Genomic DNA, 19215 nt, shown 5'->3' with positions numbered 1-19215 from the left:
AGGATTATAGTATCCATGAATTGGATTAAAACGTTCTAACATTTGTAAATCAGACCTGTATTTCAATTGTCCAGTCATAGATATCTATCATTCAGATATTAAATAACAGTCCAGAATATAAAAGAAGTAATATGTGCATTATTCAGCTAAATAAAAACAAGAAGGAATTACAGTTTTAGCAAGCCATAATCAGAAGCAAGTAATTGCAGCTTGCAAATTGAGTTTTCCAATGATTCTAAATTGAGATGTACACAATCTCTCAGATATGTCTTCTAAATCACTGTGTGGGGTTATTATTATAAAAGAGAAGATTCCCCCCCGCCCCCCCCCCCCAGGAAGAAGTCTTTAAAACAGTTTAGTTTCATAGTTTGAATCAGTATAAGTGGTGATCTCAAACAGTGGATTAGGGACAGAAGTTCCTTTTTACAATGGGTCCTGGAGAAATTGTGTTTAATGTAAAATCTCTCTCTTGAAATAATTTTTTATAAAGCAGAATAACTGATAGAATGCCACCACCTTCCTTTCTCTGTCTGAATTTTTTGAGAGCACACATTTTGGTGACATTGATCAGTGAGAAATTTAGACATTGAATTTTTAGTAAGAAAGTAGCATGCATTTCAATGCCTATTACTATGGGCTGACATTTTGGAAAGATACAAATTCTAGGCACGCAGGAGGTCAGGAAGCCTTTGATAGGCAGTTAATATGAAAACGTCATACTACTACGGAACTATTACCAATATTGTGGTCGGGGGATCTTTATTTTTAAGTTAGTGAATTTGTTTCTGCTGCTCTTCACAACAGTTAATGTAATTCTGCCAATGTAAGAAAATAAGAACCACATTTCAGGGCACCCTGGATTTTTTTTAAGCCAATTTTAAAAGGTTGGACTATTGGATACTGCTCCGGAACAGGAATGATTTATCTCTGATGACTTCATTCAGTCAGAAAACCATCCTTTGGTAGAACAAACCTGTTCCATCACTGGAACTCAAACATCATGTCATAAATCAGGGACATGGCTATATTGGCTCCCCTCCCTGTCCCTGAACTTTTGTCAGATTGGGGGACCTGGATGAAGCTGGATTGGGGGAGGGTGTGTTGGAGAAAGAGCTGCCTAACACTCTCTCTTGGAAAACATTCTTTCCCCTGGCGGATAGCAAAGCCTCAAATTCCAACATGAGAGATTTCTTCCCCTGTTAATATTTTGTCCTTCTAGCAAATAAACCTTTTTAGCCACTTGGGCTTTTGAGGTCTTCTATTGAGAAAGGATTCTGATTGTGGGGAAGGGCAGAGAAAGGCAGCCTGAATCCCAGAGCAGTGGCGAAAAAGACAGGGGGTTCTTGAATACCAACATTACTTAATTTGGATGTTTGCATGGGGCTGGCCCTGGATGGAGCCGTCAAATTATTCTGCTGTTTGATTTGAGGATGCTCAGGGGAGAGGGTGGTAGCTTCTGTCTATCCTTGGGGGAAGTTAATTTCACCACCTTTCCTTTTCCAGTTCCACCCTGGAGGGAGGTGAGCATTCCTGGGCTCTAATTCAGTGGGTGTACATCACATCTCTGACTTCGGGAGGACAACACTGATTCTCTGAGCTTTTCAGGCTTCAGCCTTCACCCAGGCACATCTCCAACCACTTAACGGAGACAGGCCTATTTAAGGCTACAAACCCTAGCTGCTTGAAGAATCTCAAGGTCCCAAGAGCTAAAAAAAAAAAAAAACCCCAATTTGGCACCAACTCCTACTTCACTTTGGTTTGATGAAAGCCAGTGCGCTTGTCAAAATGTACTTACCATTCTGGTTCAATTAGACCACCATAAGGAAAAAAAAAATTGGGAGTTTCATGGAAACATAAACAAACCTTCCGGAAATCCTCCTGCCTCTGTGGGCTTTCAAAATCAGTGTTGCACGACAGGAAATGCAGTCAAATTACAATTAAAAAATGCTGTTTTGAAAGATGTGTTGGTGAGATGAATGATGGTGGTGGGGTCAGGATGCCTCAAAAAGAAATTTGTCTTTTAAATAGGAAATGCTCAGCCAAGCTTGAAACTCTCTCCCTAACTTGCAGCTTCTTCTATGATGTATTTGACCAGAATTCTGAATTACAGTGACATTACATTATGTTCCTATGTTCACTCAAAGCCTGTTTCTTAATGAAGAAGATTAAGTGACACCCCATAATCTCCCTAACTGGGGTTGTAGTCAAATAGAAATTTAATAAAGAATGTTTTGAAATGTTCAAAGCAGGTCCTTGAAAATATGGCTTCTCCCACCTATGAGCTCATAAACACAACTGGGGGCATTAACTCCATATGACATGAAACAGTGTAATGTTACAGTCATCTTAGTTCATAAATTCATTACAAGCTGCTAATATAGTGTGTTTATAAAGCTGTAAACCTAAACAGGCTTGGAATTTTTTTGTGTGTCAATAAGAAAACAAACCAAGCCTTTCTAATTATGTTCACAACTTTTTCCAATTAAATGAAATTTTAAATGATTTCGACCTCCCACCTATTCTTTTCATAGTCTTTTCCTTAACAAAAAAGGCCTTTCTGGCTGAGTTCAGTGAGAGCCAGTTGCAGGTTAGAGGTTATTTCTGCGGAGCATGCGTTTAGCTGAGTGCCAGATCTGTGACGGGGGAGGAGGGAGTTGACGGTGCTGAGGGCTGAGTTCACCCCTGCTGGTCTGGGCTGCTCCAGGGCTGCACAGCGTGGGCAGGAGGCACTCAGGTCAGCCTGACGAGGTGCAGTCCTGTGAAGGTGCCTTCCCAGGGGTCTAACTCCTGACTCAGAATAGCCAGTAGCCAGCAGGAAGCGGATGCCCTCTGAACAGCTCTCATGTGTCAAATGGAGCAGAAAGACACACACAAAAACAACCTTCAAGACAATGTGTGACCTTCAGGTTGACTTGACTTAGTATCAGAAAGGATGGGGACTTTGAAAGAAAATATGAAAAGGCTCCTTCTGGGTCCGCTGGGTGGTAAATATCATGTAACTGAAGGACAGTGCATGTTTTAATACTGCCATTTCCAAGAGAATGTAACTTTGGAATTATGTCACAAATTTATCACTTCAGGTCTACTTTGACATTCTCCTGCTCTTCAAATTGTGTGAAAACAATGTTAGAACATTTTCTGTGTGTCTTGAAGGCTGTAGTTACTAGTATCTACGTGGTGACAACAGAAAGGGAGACAGATTCATCAGTCTTAGAAATCACTGCAGCACTGGAAGGCTTTTCTAGTGCATAAATCAAGGGAATTAAATAAATTCTCTGCAAAATCATTCTTTTTTTCAAAGTAGCTTCTGTTCTCTGTTATGAAACATGGAGACTATTGCAATTTCTCTTAATCTGGGAGCGCTCATCTCATGTTAGTTACTCTGATCTCTTTCCCTTTTAAAAGTTGTACCATCCTCTGTTGTGGTACATCAGTGGTCCATTTTGTGGGTCAAGGTTAGTCTAGAATTTAGAAGATAAGAAACATACTTACGGTTCCCCCCCACCTTGAATGTTTTCATGAGTAAACACAGGACGCTGTGGCTGAAATGAAATGATTTTTAATGTAATCAATGCTTAAACTGGTACTAATTAAAAGATAATTTGGATAATGGCATGGTACTTTTCTTGACATTTAATATTTCCTGTTGTAAAAAACCAAGAGGAAGAAAAAGACCAAATAAAGGGTTTCTGCAGGATTAATAATTAGAATGTTTTGAAAGGAGCTTTAAATTAAATCGAAATAACCAAGGTTCAAATGTTTTGAACACGTCTGCAATCTAGTCTGCTCAAGCTTTAAGGAAGAGTCAGGTTTTAGTCCCATTGATTTTTCAAAGGCCAGGAACATGGCAAGAACAGAGACACCAAACCACTAGACTGGGAAGTCTGGACACCTTCATACAACCTTAGTCTTCAGTGTTTTCTCAAACAAGCAGAAAATAAACCACATTTAGTCTAACAGCAAAGTATTCACATTCATTCTGATATACTTTTCCTTCACAGACAACATTTTCACATACAGTACAGATAAACATGTCAAGAGGCAGACATCCCATGCTACATTTGAATTAACACTCTCTGTTCTCAGTGTGGAGAAAACACATGCATTTTTAAAAAGAGAAGACAGAGAATTTTTGAAATAGAATGTAACAAACAGTATCCAGGTAACATGTAACATTTTACCTTAGAAGAGAAATATTGGTAGAAATTCCCAGTGCACTGAACTCTCAAAAGAGTTTCCTTTCTTTTTAAACTAAGCATCAAGATCAGTATCTGTAATAGATACTTATAATATTGGAAATGACAAGCCTTCACGTCCCATATATCCACATAAATATTGCAATGAATGAAAGTTAACACGTTTCTTGCATATATAAACTCAATGTAGTTTATACCGACTACCTAAATGTTACCTTTCAGAGGGGAAAAGAAAGCGTTATAGTTCATTCACAACACACTTCAAAAGCATTTTCTTCTAAACGATGGCTACATGGTAAAATGAGATAAACCGGAGTTTGCATGGCAAATTGCATGGAATTTATAAAAGTGACTTCTTGATGACAATTGCATTATTAGATCTGTGTCTTTAGACTTCAGGGCCAATTCCTGGATCCCAGACTTATGAATGGATTGCTGACAGGCTAGGAATTCCCCCTGCAAAATGTCTATGGAAACCCCACTGGTCCAAGAATGGGGATGGGGGGGACTCTGGGGTTCCTTTCAGTCTATGGGTCTATAATCTGCTCCCTCCCTCCCTTCTTTATCCACTGCCTTCCCATTCAAGCTGTCTATCTAGCATAGAAGACCAGGTGCTTATTGCTAAAACTTTAAAGTGTTCAATTAATAGTAATTGGAAATGTTTGCAAATAGTATTCTTAGAAATTTCACTCAACAGTCTGTGCATGGAATACCTAAGTGTAAGATTAAAGAGTGGATAAAAATGATTGGACATGTGTGACTTAAGAGTATAATACCCTATAAATCAATATAAAATAACTAATAATGTATCTATTATTAAAATGTAAAATATACTATTTTAAGAATGATTAAGAACAAACCCTTTTCTAGCCATTTTTAAGGTCATTCAATTCAACATATTATTAAAATCAATTTAAACAGATGAAGAGGTAGATATAAATATAAGTGTATATTCTGTTACATTTCTAGTTCTTGTCCAATCATATATGTAAGCTATATATCATATACAGCTTATATATATGGCTTTTATGCAGAAATAAGATTTGTATATATCAACTGCTATTAATATTTTATAATTGTTTCCAGTCTCCTTTTCTAAATTTTCTTTTTCATTTTCAATCACTGCAGAATAATATTCTCTTATATGTGTGTATGTATCTTTTTTGGTTGTCTTAACCATATCACTTTCTTTTTTTTTTTTCCTTAATAAATTATTTTCTAAATAAAGATTGTGGCACCAGCAGATGCAGTGTCTGGTGAGGACCTGTTTCCTGGTTCACAGCTGCTGCTTGCTTTTTTTTTTTTAAATTTTTTTTCTTGAGTTATAGTCATTTTACAATGTGTCAAATTCCAGTGTAGAGCATAATTTTTCAGTTATACATGAACATACATATATTCATTGTCACTTTTTTTTCGCTGTGAGCTACCACAAATTCTTGTGTATATTTCCCTGTGCTATATGGTGTAATCTTGTTTATCTGTTCTGCATATCTCTTTCTTTTTTGGTTTTGAAGTTAAGATCGATCTAGCCTTTTTCACTATCTGAATAACAATGCTATAAACATTTTTATATGAAGAGCTACTTTCTTTTTTTGAACTACTCCTTAGAACACATTTCCAGGAGTAAAATTTCAGGCCAAAGATCATGCATTCAAGCCGCATGATATTGAAAATGCCTGGTGTTAGTTACTCAAAGATATTATATTTAAAAATGTAACTTAAACAAATGTAAAATGCCATATTTCAAATCACATACCAAGACAGCTACTGTTCTCACACAGAAACAATCATAGCATCCTTTGCAGTGCACAACAGAGTTATAAATAAGAAAATATTATTTGTTCATGTCTTAAGAGAAAATGTTTTGTAAAATATATTTCATTGTGCTCTAAAAATGGCATTCCTATTTCCACATATTTAAGCCATTCTGATATTTTTGAGTTGAGTAAAAGTTTCACTTTTACATCTTGGCATCCAGTGCTTGGTAAGACTGGTTGGTCTGAGTTCATTGCTCCCTTACATTAAAGTGTGAATACAACTTTAAAGATCAGATTGTTCATTAATATAAAACAATCTACTTATAAAACCCCTATGACACCTTTCTGTTATTGTCATTATGATTTTACTAGTTTAATTCCCTTAATTCAACTTATAAATCATTTAAATGAACCACTCCTTTGACGATTATGAAAACTGGGCCATTGCCCAGTGGCTCCCTTAATTACACAGGCCTCTATGTCTTAAGAACTTGTATTCCTGGGTGTGTTGGCCAGTAACATCCTTGTTTTTATTGATCTTTCTCAATGTGTCTTTTCTCTTCCTTTGTATCCTTTAAAAGGATCCACCCCCTACTTTTCCCCCCCCGAACCACCAGTTTCCTATACTGTTCACATACTCTAGCCAGGATTTATCACAGCTTTTATTAGCAGAGAAGTTGCGTATCTATTATAATGGTGAGTTTTAGAACTTTTCTGACATCACCTTCAGTAGGAATCAGCTTCATGTGAACGTGGATTAACTAGGAACCACTTTTGAGGAAAGATGACCAGGTACCGTAACTGAATTAATTAATTTTAAAAGTACTTGGTCAATAGAGGAATAAGGAACGTAGATATTTATGCAGGCACATTTGTGTCTTTCTGGGGTTGGCAGTGACTAACTGTATAACCTGGGATGTGCTCTTCAGCCTCCTTATCTCTAAAATCAAGGAGTTGGACAAGATCATAGTTTAGATCTCATCCCCTTCGGGGAATCCATAAAGGAATCCACAGTTCTGGATATATTTTCTCTGTTCTGTATAGTAGAGGCGCCATCATCAACCTTACCTATTCGGTTGTCAGAGAGCTGTGACAACTGACATTGGTTAATTCCCAAGTGTCTCAGTCATGTAAAAACAATTACTTTTTAAATAATAACTAAACTTCATTCTTCAGATCAGTAAACCAAACCCCAAAGATAATTTCTTAATGTCACAAATAGGTAAGAAGGAACTGAATTATGATTTTGACTCACTCTTCATTACATAAAAGATTACTATGATGGAATAGATGGCATAGACTTATTCAAATCAATGCCTTAATTTTTTTCCTTAAGGCAGGTGTGTGTGTTCTGTGTGGATACTCAAACTGTCTTGGGAGGCTGTCTTTTTCCCTTCCTGGTGTTGTAATTCTGCGGGCACAGACCTTGCGGCAAAGACCCAGACGGTCTCTGCACTCTGTTGCCACCTGGTGGTGAGCAATGGCAGCAACATGTTAAAAGTTTTTGCCTTTGGACAGCTCACGCCAGTTCCTTCAGCCTGGATTCATTTTGCAAGGATATTTTAAAGACCACAGGATGGTGTGGAATAGATGCTCATCTGTTTTTCTGGCCATGTTCTTCCTTTCCCACGTTTTAAATTCTTGAGAAAGGATCACTCTTCAGCCACCAGTATTTCTGGTCTGTGTTCATTTGTATTTTCACTCGCTGCTCAGGCATTTCTATTACTCATAATATCTTAGCACTTTTGTGATAAAAATAGAATAATATACATTAGTGATATTCAGAGAAGCTCATATGAGCTGTGAATTTAAGGAGATGATTTTGACGTTAACAGATTACAGTCGCTGTGCTGGAAATTTTGAGCGAGCAAGAATTATGTCATGTTTACATTTCTTCAATGAGTCATAAGAGTACAATAAAAATTAGAAAACCCAATGAAGCATTATGCAGTTTTTATAGAACCCTAAATATTTAACTTTTTCCTTGGCAATATAGCAATGTTTTTTTCCCTCTTTTAGTGTAGTCATTTTTTAGTGTTGTCAGAAGCAGATACAAATGAGACAGGTTTTAAACACATGCTAATTTTCAAAGCCAGAACCAACCACAAGCCACTGTTCATAAGAAAGCTGGTTTGAAATATCCCAGAATCTCTGGTATCAGTAAAATACATCCTTCCCTTGCTCAGATGGTGGGATACAGTCTGTCCAAAACCCATCTATTCATCTGTGCTTCTTCAGGGGCATTTCTGGAGGATTAGCTATACCTAGTATTAGGCAGTTTCTATGTAAGGATTGGCCATGACTTTAAATGCTAGTGTGGAAACATCTCTGAAAGAGCTATAAGCAGTTCTAGAGTTCTTAAGTTATTATTCTTTCCCAGAAAATGTTAGGTGTGATACTTACCAACCAGAGTGAGATGAAATTCTCCTAATAACAGCACCATGTTTATGTTTATAGGCTTATTTTTCTTTCTTACATTATAAAGTTAGTTTAAATTTTTAAATTATTTTATAAATTATGAAAACTCAACTTTGCCTAAATTCAAGGAATATAGGGGGGAGTATAGCTCAGTGGTAGAGTGCCTGCTTAGCGTGCACAAGGTCCTGGGTTCGATCCCCAGTACTTCCATTAAAAAAAAATTGAATAAAAGTAAACAAACAAACCTAATTACCTCTCCCCCCCAAATTTTTTTAAATAAAATAAATAAAGAATATAGCCTATTTATGTTCCATACAAACATATACAATAGAACATTTAAGTACATAATGTAAAAATCTGGCAAAGAAGAAGACTTCAGGTGACCGAATGCATACATCTCATTGACCCATGGGAAATTTATGGATGGGCCATATGAATTTTGGAAAGAGCTTTCTTTTTGTTTTGGCTCTGGGAAGCCCTTCTGTGGAGTCTAAGAATCTCTCCCAGTCAACATTCCTCATTCTCTATGGCAACACAAACCTCTGCTTCAGAAATAAAATCAAGTCTTATTATGCAAAGCAAAAAGCACAAAATGGCCTAAACACAGAGAAACATATACATTTCTAAAAAGCAGAAAAGAAACTCTTCTTTGCCATCAAGCCCTTATAAGCTTGCAGAACCACAGTCATGTAGTGGAGTATGTAAGGCTGACACCAGGGACCATCAAAATAGAAGTGGGGAAGGTCTGACTTATGCAGAGATGGACATTCTCAAACTCCTTGGCTGCCGTCCTTAGAATCTATGGTACCGTTTAGAATCTGTTCATTTAAAGTGCCGTCGGTGCTACAGAACTACGTAGTTAAAGGGAAAGTAATCTGACCTTTAAGTCAATCAAAGCTGTCAAGAGACTGGGAGTGCCCCGAGCCCAGAGAAGCAGCATTGGCTTAAAGGGCCATGAGTGAATGCAGCAGGTCACCAGAGCAACAAGGTACTTTACAACAAGGATCATGGATTAAAAATAAAAATCCAAATAGACTGAACAACACAGAGGCAAACATCACCAGAATTGTGTGAGTTCAGCTTATGATTGGCAGCAGTTTTATTCTTTGCACAAAAAACAGTGATGGGAAAGCAGTGATTTACAGAGAGCATTTGCACAGAAGCACGAGTTGGATGAGAAAGACAACATATACACACCCTTATTTGGGCAGAGGAGAACGTGGGACTGTCTTTCTGGATTTTGGAAAGCTTACACACGCATGTAAAAGGGAAGCACGTTGCCCAAAGACTCAGGAGAGCCTTTTCCTGCTGGTCTGGCTTCATAGCGCATCATCAGTAGGTCATCTCATTTCAAGGGTGCTTCCAGCCCTACTTTACTGGCAAAGCACAACAATGACAAGGAAGGAAGAGCCAGCCCACTGAGGGTGGAGGGGTGGCCAGGGTGCCTGGCTCACGGCGGGGCGTTCTGACCCTACCCTGTGGGGACCGCTGAGCCTGCTGACCGGTGAGCCGCAGGACCTCCTGGACATCACAGGGCTCCGCGGAGGCTTACCCAAGACAAATATCTCGCCTTTTAAATCAGCCTGGAAGAGCCATAAGAAGTTAGTTAGTTCTCATCTTCATTACACAGCCTTCAGGAGGAGCTTTCCTGTTTTGTTTTCTCCCATGCACACACAGCATGCCAAACTCCTGAATAAGAGTAGCGCGGGAAGGGGTAACAGTCTGCAGACGGCTCTTGTGGCTGCCAGAAGTTTCACAGCATAGGCATCAGTTGCTGCTTTAATAGGGAACTCACAGGCAGAGCAGAGAAAGATTTACAGAGGGGAGTTGGCATAGAGAAGATGTTTGGATGCACTACAGATGGGTAAGAACACTTACAAGAAATTTTGTCTTAATAAAATGCTTAAAAATTGGTTTCAAGACATTCTCAAATCTGACCTGTTTTCTTTGTGCATATTTGAATAGATGTGATAAAATAGAGGGGAATTTCATTTAATATCCATCAAATTTCATAGAAAGTGTCAAGCCTTTGTCACATGCAGATTTTCTAACAAAACACATATAAAGAAAATAGGGCTTTTCTGGCGAGAATCGTAAAATATAATTAAATACAGGATATTGTTCTAACTCCAAGGATCTTGTGACTATTTTGGTATCCTTTCAAAGCAAGATTTTTGATATGACAGTGAATAAGCTAACCTTTCTTACGTATGAGCATATTTTATTTTCTTTCCATTTATGGACAAGACCTAACGAGGTACTGTCTGGTATTTGATTTGGCTTACAGGAACTTTAGCAGGACCCAGGAACTTTTAAATAAAAGCATGCGGTTTTCTTAACCCTCATTTAAGAAAAATTTCGTAATAACTAGTAAGTGCTTGATCTCATATCTTTAATCCCTGGGGGTGAATTTTTCTTTAAGGGCTGTGGCAGAGAACGCTTGATGTTCTCCAGTATCCTTTCTCTTCGTCATTCTCAGTAGTGGAATCCTGGATGTTAGGAAGGCACGTGGACATTCTGAATAAAGTCTATTTTTCAAACTTCCTTGTACTTAGATGTGCTCATGTGGTAAGTTCTGACAGATGGGATATGTATAATTTTTAGAAAATAGCCTTCAAGGAAGAAGGCATAAGCTCCCCTCATCTTTTCTCCTTCCTGCTGTCTGGAATGAGGAAGGGACTGCTGGAGCTGCTGCAGCCACTTTGGACCATGCAGTGGAAGCTTCTTGTTGAGCATGGTGGTATGCCAAAATAAAATGGAATCTCCTGGGTTTTCTAATAACTGTGGAGCCACATATCAGCCCTGGATGTCCTACATTTATGCATTAAAAATATATACTTTTACCTTGTTTAAGCTATAATTATTTTGAGTTTTCTTGCACTGCAGCTGCCCCAATCTTGACTAATACAGGGGTTCTATAAATGTCAAGACTCAGAAAAAAAAGTAGCTTTTGGAATGATGTGGATAAACAGCTGAGATGAGCTTGGTTCTTGCAGGAGAGTAAACCTGATTAAATTCTGGTTTTGTTCTTGCTACTACAATGCTGAGTATTCCATGTCTCTAAATTAGAGAACTATGATTCTCAAGTTACTTGCCTACTTACTGACTAAGCATAAAGGCTGAAGAACAAGTAGGGAAAGGCAAGGGATAAATATTTTGGCCTTAAAAAGAAAACCGCAGAGAGAGGAAAAAAGGCAATTCCTAGCCTTAGACATTATCTAAAGTATTATTGTTATTATTTAAAAAATTTCCTAATTCCTACCAGCTAAGAGAAAACCTCAAAGGGCAAAGAACGATTATTTTTTTAAAGTATATTACGTTTTCTCAAAGATTCCTTTTCTACATAAGATAAAATTCATAGATGGACTATTTCGGTGGGTCGATTTGGTGATGGGCGTTTGGAAGACTGTGTAAATGGCATTTCTCAGGTTTTGGTGCTTCCTAGTTGAAAAACATGACTACCTGCACCTTCGAGTTTTTTTGTTTTTTGTTTTTTGTTTTTTGTTTTTTTTTTTTTAGCTGATCTGCAGAGGCTCTCATTTCAGGTTGAGAAGATTGAATGTGATGATGAGTCATTATTTGAAGACCTTTTGTCTAAAGGAAAAGGTTTCAGGATCATTTTGAACAAAGAAGTAAAACTTTTCTGTGATGGATTGATTTCCTTCTGTGGTTGTCATTAAATCTCTTTCCAAGGCCACTCATTAATTTTGTTAAAGATCCTTTATTGTGGTCTCCTAAGAGGGAGTTAAATACCAGCAGAGCTGCCAGCCAGCCAGCAAGTCTTCGAGATGGGTGCTTTGTTAACTGCTGGAAGAGAAGCCTCCTTCCCGCATCCTCATTAATTTAACTTCAGTTTCGTGGAAGAACAGGGCTCAACACAGTCAATGCCAAAGATCGTGAGCCCTCAGGCTCTGCTGAACCTGCTGCTTGGTTGGAAAACTTGGGAGGCAATGAGCCCACTAGAAAGTGACAGAGGATGACAGGCACAAAACTGATGCCTTTGAACGGGATGGTTCTCTTGCTGATCCTCAACTTAAAAAAAAAAAAAACCCTAATGGTTAGTTTTTATTCTTACATAAATCTTAGTTTGTTTTTCTCCTCAATCTACATATAGCTGCTATGCAGATATATCTTTTAAATTTTTGAACAGAGGCCATGCTAATGATGTTAAAAGTTAGCAACCAATATTTAATGACCTTTTCGATCTTGTAAGATGGCACAAGTCTAAATACATACATCTAATTAATTAAGTTCATTGAAAGACATGCAATAAACCACACTCAAGATGCAGTTACCTTTAATTTTGGTGAACTTATCTCCTGTTGATAAGAGTATTTAGGGAGGAGCAGAGATGAGGAGGGCTGGGTAGGCTGATAAAGTGTAGGGACCAGGTCAGAGCCAGTGGCCAAGGAGGAATGAAAGGGAGGGGAGGAAAGCAGACAGCTGGGAAGAGGTGTAGACGTTCGCTCTCCCGAAGAAGATGAAGATGGCTTAAATATTGAGGAAAGACAAGATGTGGTTATGCTTATGTTCAGAACAAGGCTACATGGTTTTTAGAGAATATCTCCCACAGCTAAATAATTTGAAAGTTACCAAATATTCTAGGGTGTGACGTTTTTCTTGCTTTAAAAGCATTAACCTTTTCTTTTGAATTTGATTCAAAATCCCTAATGGGTATGGTCAGTTTCATTTTTTTCTGATATAAGCATGTGGAGATAAGAACCCCCACAGTCTACAATTTTATAATGTACTTATATGATGGGTCCTTCTAAACATGTAGGAAAAAAGTATAAAACCCTGCAATGATTCTTTGTAACTTGTTTGTGAAGTAGTTCACAATTTACAGTTAGTTTGTTACAAAGTGAGGGAAGTTATGCTCTCTGCCTGTGCGCGCGCCTGCGTTCAGCAGAGCCCGAGCTGGCTGTGAAACTCACCCCCTGAGTCTGAACACCACACCGGCCTGCGGTACTGCCTGCAACAGGCAGTGGCAGTTCCTGGGAACCAAGCCACATATCCACTCACATCTTAAAACTGATTAAATTGAAGAGAAAATTAGTTATTTAAGTAACTGACTTACAAACATGTTTGACTTACTGCAGTGAATGAATGATCTCTATTATTGAGCAGTGTGTTTATTTTATACAAATGCAGGCATGCTTGGTTCTTTGTCCAGATGACATTTTCTCACCTGGTTGGGGAACAGCCAAGACTCGGGGTTTTGTGGGTGTCCAGTGACCTTCTGAGCACTCACCATATTTAATCCCAAGAATACTCTGTATAGGACATCTACATTTGTTATTGGTAAGATCTTAGTAGGAAATTATGGGATTTTAAAAATGATTTTCATTTTTAAAGATTTCTAAATTGAGGAGCCATGGAGGAAAGTGACTTACATAGTGACATAATATAAATCATTCATTTTGGTTCATAATTTCAATATCTGCCAGTAATCATATTTGCTTTTTAATTCACAGATTATGTGTTTGAGATATCAAGGGGTTTTCTTCTGTTGTTGTTGTTTTTTTAAAGAGAGAGACCCTCTAGAGCTAGAGATTCAGAGTATTTTCCCTCTTTATTGATTAAAATCATTGCCCAAGGTTCTTTGTAAAGTGAAAATGCAAGACTCAACTCTTAAGTAGTCCCCAGCATCAAGAAATGACTTCTTCAGAAACAGTTGAAAGGGAACTAGGGTATGATTTTTCCTTTCTGCTCGCTCTTTCTTTCTCCCTTTCTTTCTTTCTCCCTTTCTCCCTCTCTTTCTTTCTTCTGCTACTATATCAAGGATATACTACATAGTTTTCTCCTCCTGGAGGTGAACTTCTCTTTGTGTGTATCAATTTCCTCATCTCTAAAGTGGGGATAATGTCTGATAATGTCTAACCCATCCTGTTGAGTTTTGAAAAGTAAAACATGGTAGCGTTCTTAGAAAACTGAAACTCAGTAAGAGCTCAACTATTAACTATTATGATTCATTTTAAAATTAGAAAGACTTTAAATTATAAAGAATGTTTAAATCTGGATTGATAGTAATAAGTAAATAATGGACTCTATCACGTATTTACATCATCTTATTGAAGTCTGGTGTGTTGCTCTCCATCCCTCCCCCCTCACCTTATATAAGGCTTGTGTTTCTTGCCTGGAAGACTTCTAAGGCCATGTCAGAGTTGATGTTTGTTGATATGGTTAACTACTAGCTAACTGTAGTGAGAATGGTTAGTTCTTCAGGAGTTAGGCAAAATTAGAATACCTCGGTACTGGTTTTTGCTGCATTGCTGTCCTCCTGAGGGGTCCTAGGATATGTGGGGCTGGCTACTGGATATTTTATGCGGTCAGGTTCCCTTTCCTCTTCCTCCTCTTCAATGTGCAGGCATGCTGTCACCTCTGTGCCATCATGGCCGCACCACAAGGCGTCTGGTCCTTGAGATTCCGGCCCTCTTCGGATGCCTGCCGTAACCCCCTCAGACATCTCCTCATCTTCCTCTCCAATGACAGGGAGGGTTTTGGACAAGGGACCCAGATGAGTATGTGCGAGGCTCACAAACTTATCACCTAGGACTTCAGGTACTTTTTCAGGGCTTGCAAAGCCCTTTCTCACTTTTGTCAGATCCGCAAACTTGTTTAGAGGAGTCTTTCTCGGATCCTGAAGTGGCGTTGCTGCAGGAGGCAGGACCGCAGCTGAGGTCACACCCGCTTGGGGGAAAGGCAGCGGAGAGGAAGGTGATTTGGCCGGTGCAGATGCGGGAGGCAATGGGAGGAGAACAGAGGGTTCCTCCTTAATTTCAAGGCTGATCTCCTCTAGGAGATTTGGTTTGGCTTGGTCAGCTGATAAAGCTACAGCAGCAAGCTTCTCTAATTCTTCCAAGAAGTTGTCCAGAAAAGAAGGTGGTGTTGGGGCCAAAGGCTTTGCCGGTGGACACTTGGCTGTCAGGGACAGCCACCCCTGGGCGAGTCCCTGGAAAGCACCTCTATCTGGGCCAGATGAAACTTTGTGCAGGGGAAGGGGGACAGGTTCACTGGAAGCCAACTTAGAAATGAGCAGGGATTATGAAGTTAAAAAAACCCATGAAAATAATAATAATGCATCAAAACACAGAGACAGACAAATGCAGAAATGTATGATAGTGAATATAAAAAATATTTTATGCTGTGGTCTAGATTTGATGATATTTTGCTAGATTTAAATACATAAAAACATTAGCATGGTAATTAGAGAGCTAACTGTAGAAATGAAACTCTACTAGTATTTGGAATAAGTCTTAAATGCTAGATGACAAGATAAAGCTGTCATAGAGATTGTAAGAACAGACAGCAAAATCTTAAGAGATTTAATTTAATAGACTACCTCTTTGAAACTAGGTTTCCAGATATTGATTTAGTACAAATGACTCTGAAATAATGTGAATGTAGAATGAAAACCAATAACTAAACCTTTTTTATTCCCAGAATTTGTTTAGTGTTCTTTCTTCCTGTGCTAAATCTTTTGACCTGCCATCATTTTCTCACTTACGTTTTGCAAGGTGGTTGTCTAACATAGGGCATAAAATATTTCTACGTCATTATACGTTGACACATTTCTAAATGAGTAAGTTCTGAAAAAAAATTTCAAGAACAGAAACCCATGATCAAAATGAGACTGAACTTATAGAACCACCACTTCAACGTTAAAAAAAAAAAAAAAAGACTTGGAAGTCACTGATAACGTAGAAACGGAGCCTGTGATGTGAATGGGGGTAAACTTCTGCTAGGACTTCCACGCCCTCTTTCTCGAGCCTGACGTTTTGTGTAAACCAGTGGAGGTCTAAATTATGAAGTTTCATCTCCTGAACATGAAACATACTTCTGTATATTTTAATATTATTGCTGTATTTTGAATATATTGAACAAAACAGAATTTTCATGTAAACTTATTAAAAGCAGCTCCAGACGTGCTGCCTAGTAACCTTCTAATACATTTATCTATTGCTGGTGGACCAGGACCAATGCGACACGCCACACATGTGAAGGCCTTGAACGAGGCTGGTGGTGGAAGACATTTTACTTTCGTCCTTTGCAGGTAGATGGTTTGGGTTGGGAAAGAAAAGATCTTCAAGAAAGATTTGGAGATGCACTTCCTAGCTTATGGTTTAGGGTGAGCTTTCACTCGTGCCCTCAGCACTCTTGGTCGGAGGACCTTGGTAAGTGTCTGTGCAAAGCGCATTCTCCACCTCACTTTTGATTTCTGTCTCCCATGATGGGAATGGGACTTTAATGGAATTTATTTAGCTTTTTAAAGAAGGAAATGTGATGTCACGTCACCATGGGGTGAGATAAATGAGACGAAGTGTCGCAAAACTCATGTGAGCATCCTTACAGAAGATTCCATACTACAGGCTGCATAGCACATCTAGTGCTGGCAATATCCTGCGGCTGAGGGAGAAGGGTCTTTAAACCCCATTACAGACATGACACCTGCCGCTGCTACTGCTCAGAGCTTTTACCGCCACAGTCACTAACAAACATGTTAACAGGTTCGAAGTGCTCAGCTTTACAATGGGGCTTGGTTCTGCTGAAAGTTAAATTAAGTATCCTGAGATAACCTCTATCACAAAAATATACCTTTAATACAAACATCAGATAATTATCTTGTCTTCCCAGAGCATGAGAATTGGATTCTACTAGACTAAAAGCAGAAAAATTAGAAACAATATCAACTCATATATGTATGTACATAAAGATCGTATGTCAAGAAACATGATGTGTGCCCAAGAGTGATTCATAAATTACAATGAATTCCTTCCTCTGTTTGCAAATATCGGTTAGAAAATAGGATATTTAAGATTTAGTGTACTTTGGGTGTCATGGTTTAGAAGTACCTTACAGTTCTTTTTCTGAAAATGATTCAGTTCAACACTACCAAGAGGTTTCCTTCATTAAGCCAATGACATCATAGCATAGATTACCAGTTGGGATGCAACCGTTAAGTGTTTTTTTTTTTTCAATTTATGGACATAAGCTTTTCAACATATTTTTTCCCCAGCAGTGAGACTAAAACACTAATTAGTTATTAGTGACATTTGTACATTTCTCTGTTTATAAAATGTAAAATCTGGTATTCTAAGAAAAGACTTAGGCAACTGAAAATACATTTAAATCATATTCACAACAAAGATTAAAACATTGTGATCTAAGATGTTACATTGCCAATATTAATTAGGACATTATGGAAGAATTTCTTAAATTTTAAATAAGCCTTTGTAGATATGTGCTTATTCTTTCTTATAAACTTTTATTTGAAAGTACAGTTGCTTTGAGATTTATCTGGTAGTTCTTTTAAGATGACTGCATGGTCATACAATGGTCATATATAAGACAAATCTATGGATGAAGATTCTTTCCTGTTTATCAGTAGGAACTACTAAAGGAAAGATGCTGATCTCTAAATGCTGAGCTCTGGTAGAGAAGCAAATATACTAAGCATGATTCTGGAAAAGTTTATAAGCAAGCAAACAAAGTTGGAAAGCCCCAAACTGTTCCATTATCCAGTGATAAAGGATTGAGAGTAATGACCCAGCACCTGAAACCCAGTCTTCAAAGAAAAATAGAATAAATAAAAAGGCTAGCCTTAGCCCTTTTAAAAGAAAATGCTTCTCTTTAGATAGTAGATTCTTTAGGTAGTTTCCCTTTCTGTAGCTTAAACCTTTATGCCAGCACCCATAAGAAAAAACAGAGTATACTGACGTGACCCGGCACTCACACCTAGAAACATAACGTGTAAATCTTCGCTTTGCGGTAGGTAACGATGTTGTAGTCTAATGCTCTAAAATCACATACTGATGATCTTACTGCAAGCTCCTAAATATTATATTAATATTCTAGGATGTCTTCTTACCTTGTTTGAACTTAAGCTGTGGATTCTATCACTAGAATAGCTGTGGGGTATTGGCGGGTCCGGGTAATCCTCAGCACCTTTGGTTGTGTTCTTCTTGATGACTTCTACGTAGGAAACAGGGAAGATGCCTTGTCTGTTGGTTCCTGGAATTTTACCTTCATACCAGTTTTGATCAACTCTTTTAAGAAGAATAACTCTGTCTCCCTGTAATGAATATTAGGAAAATGCATTATAAATAGAGATATGATAACATAAAAATTATAATTGTCGATGTTTTCTAATAAACAATAGTTTTCCACCTGGGAAAGTCTTATACCTCCGGTGTTTTGTTTTGTTTTCACATATTGAAATTTAGGGACGTTGTTCTGGCTTGCACATGCGTTAACTTGATTTTTATGCTAACTAAAAACAGTGTGTTTTTGGCCCATCAGACATACGTTGTACATCTGCTTTAATTATTAAAGAAAAGGGCACATTGACTAGAAGAATGTACATGTTAAACTAAAGATTTTGATCAAGATAGACACATACATGCATATATTACGTAGATTAATGCATTATTCATATAATGGAATATTATACAGAAACTAGACAGAGTGAATCAGGCCTACATGTATCAATATACAGAAATTATAAAAATAGATGTTAAGGAAAAGAATAAAGTTGCTGAATGATAAAAGTTTTCTGTAATTTTACTCATTGAATAATGTATATATTTAAATATAAAAATATGTATCTGTGTAGGTATGCATGAGTATATTGCGGGTATTTATGGAATAAAATTACCTAGTAACATTTTATTTCTTCAAAAATTTGAAGCATTATGGTAAAATGTTAGCATTTAAAAATCTTTCTTTTAAGAAATAAAATTATTGACATATGCAAAAAAATAAATAAACAAACCACACAAAAACAAATGTGTAGATACGGAGGACAGAGTAGTGGTTAAAAAAAAAAAAAGATTAAATGTCTCTTC

The 19215-nt window shown here is 37.7% G+C and overlaps 2 protein-coding genes across 44 annotated transcripts in view; one reads left to right on the top strand and one right to left on the bottom strand.

Annotated features, from left to right (window-relative positions):
* The window catches only part of SORBS2 (sorbin and SH3 domain containing 2), a 288187-nt gene that overhangs the window by 4349 nt on the left and 264623 nt on the right, over nt 1-19215 (bottom strand). For 19 of the 43 annotated variants that reach the window (XM_064477520.1, XM_064477519.1, XM_064477526.1 and 16 more), the window contains 3 exons: nt 18240-18443; nt 14619-15395; nt 9907-12861 (listed from right to left, as the gene is read on the bottom strand). In XM_064477520.1, the coding sequence (XP_064333590.1) occupies nt 12652-12861; nt 14619-15395; nt 18240-18443 (1191 nt within the window). In that variant the 3' untranslated portion in view covers nt 9907-12651. Of the gene's footprint in view, nt 1-3492; nt 4272-9903; nt 12862-14618; nt 15396-18239; nt 18444-19215 lie in introns of those variants that run through there. The other 24 variants (XM_064477542.1, XM_064477535.1, XM_064477541.1 and 21 more) reach the window with 6 other exon arrangements.
* Nucleotides 1-19215, top strand: part of CFAP96 (cilia and flagella associated protein 96) — a 127831-nt gene that overhangs the window by 107924 nt on the left and 692 nt on the right. The gene's annotated exons all lie outside the window — the stretch shown is intronic.

This window comes from Camelus dromedarius, chromosome 22 (assembly GCF_036321535.1).
Source record: "Camelus dromedarius isolate mCamDro1 chromosome 22, mCamDro1.pat, whole genome shotgun sequence".
In the NCBI taxonomy this organism is placed as follows: Eukaryota; Metazoa; Chordata; class Mammalia; order Artiodactyla; family Camelidae; genus Camelus; species Camelus dromedarius.
Note: the sequence above shows the minus strand (reverse complement) of the source record. Positions and strands in the feature narration are given on the sequence as shown.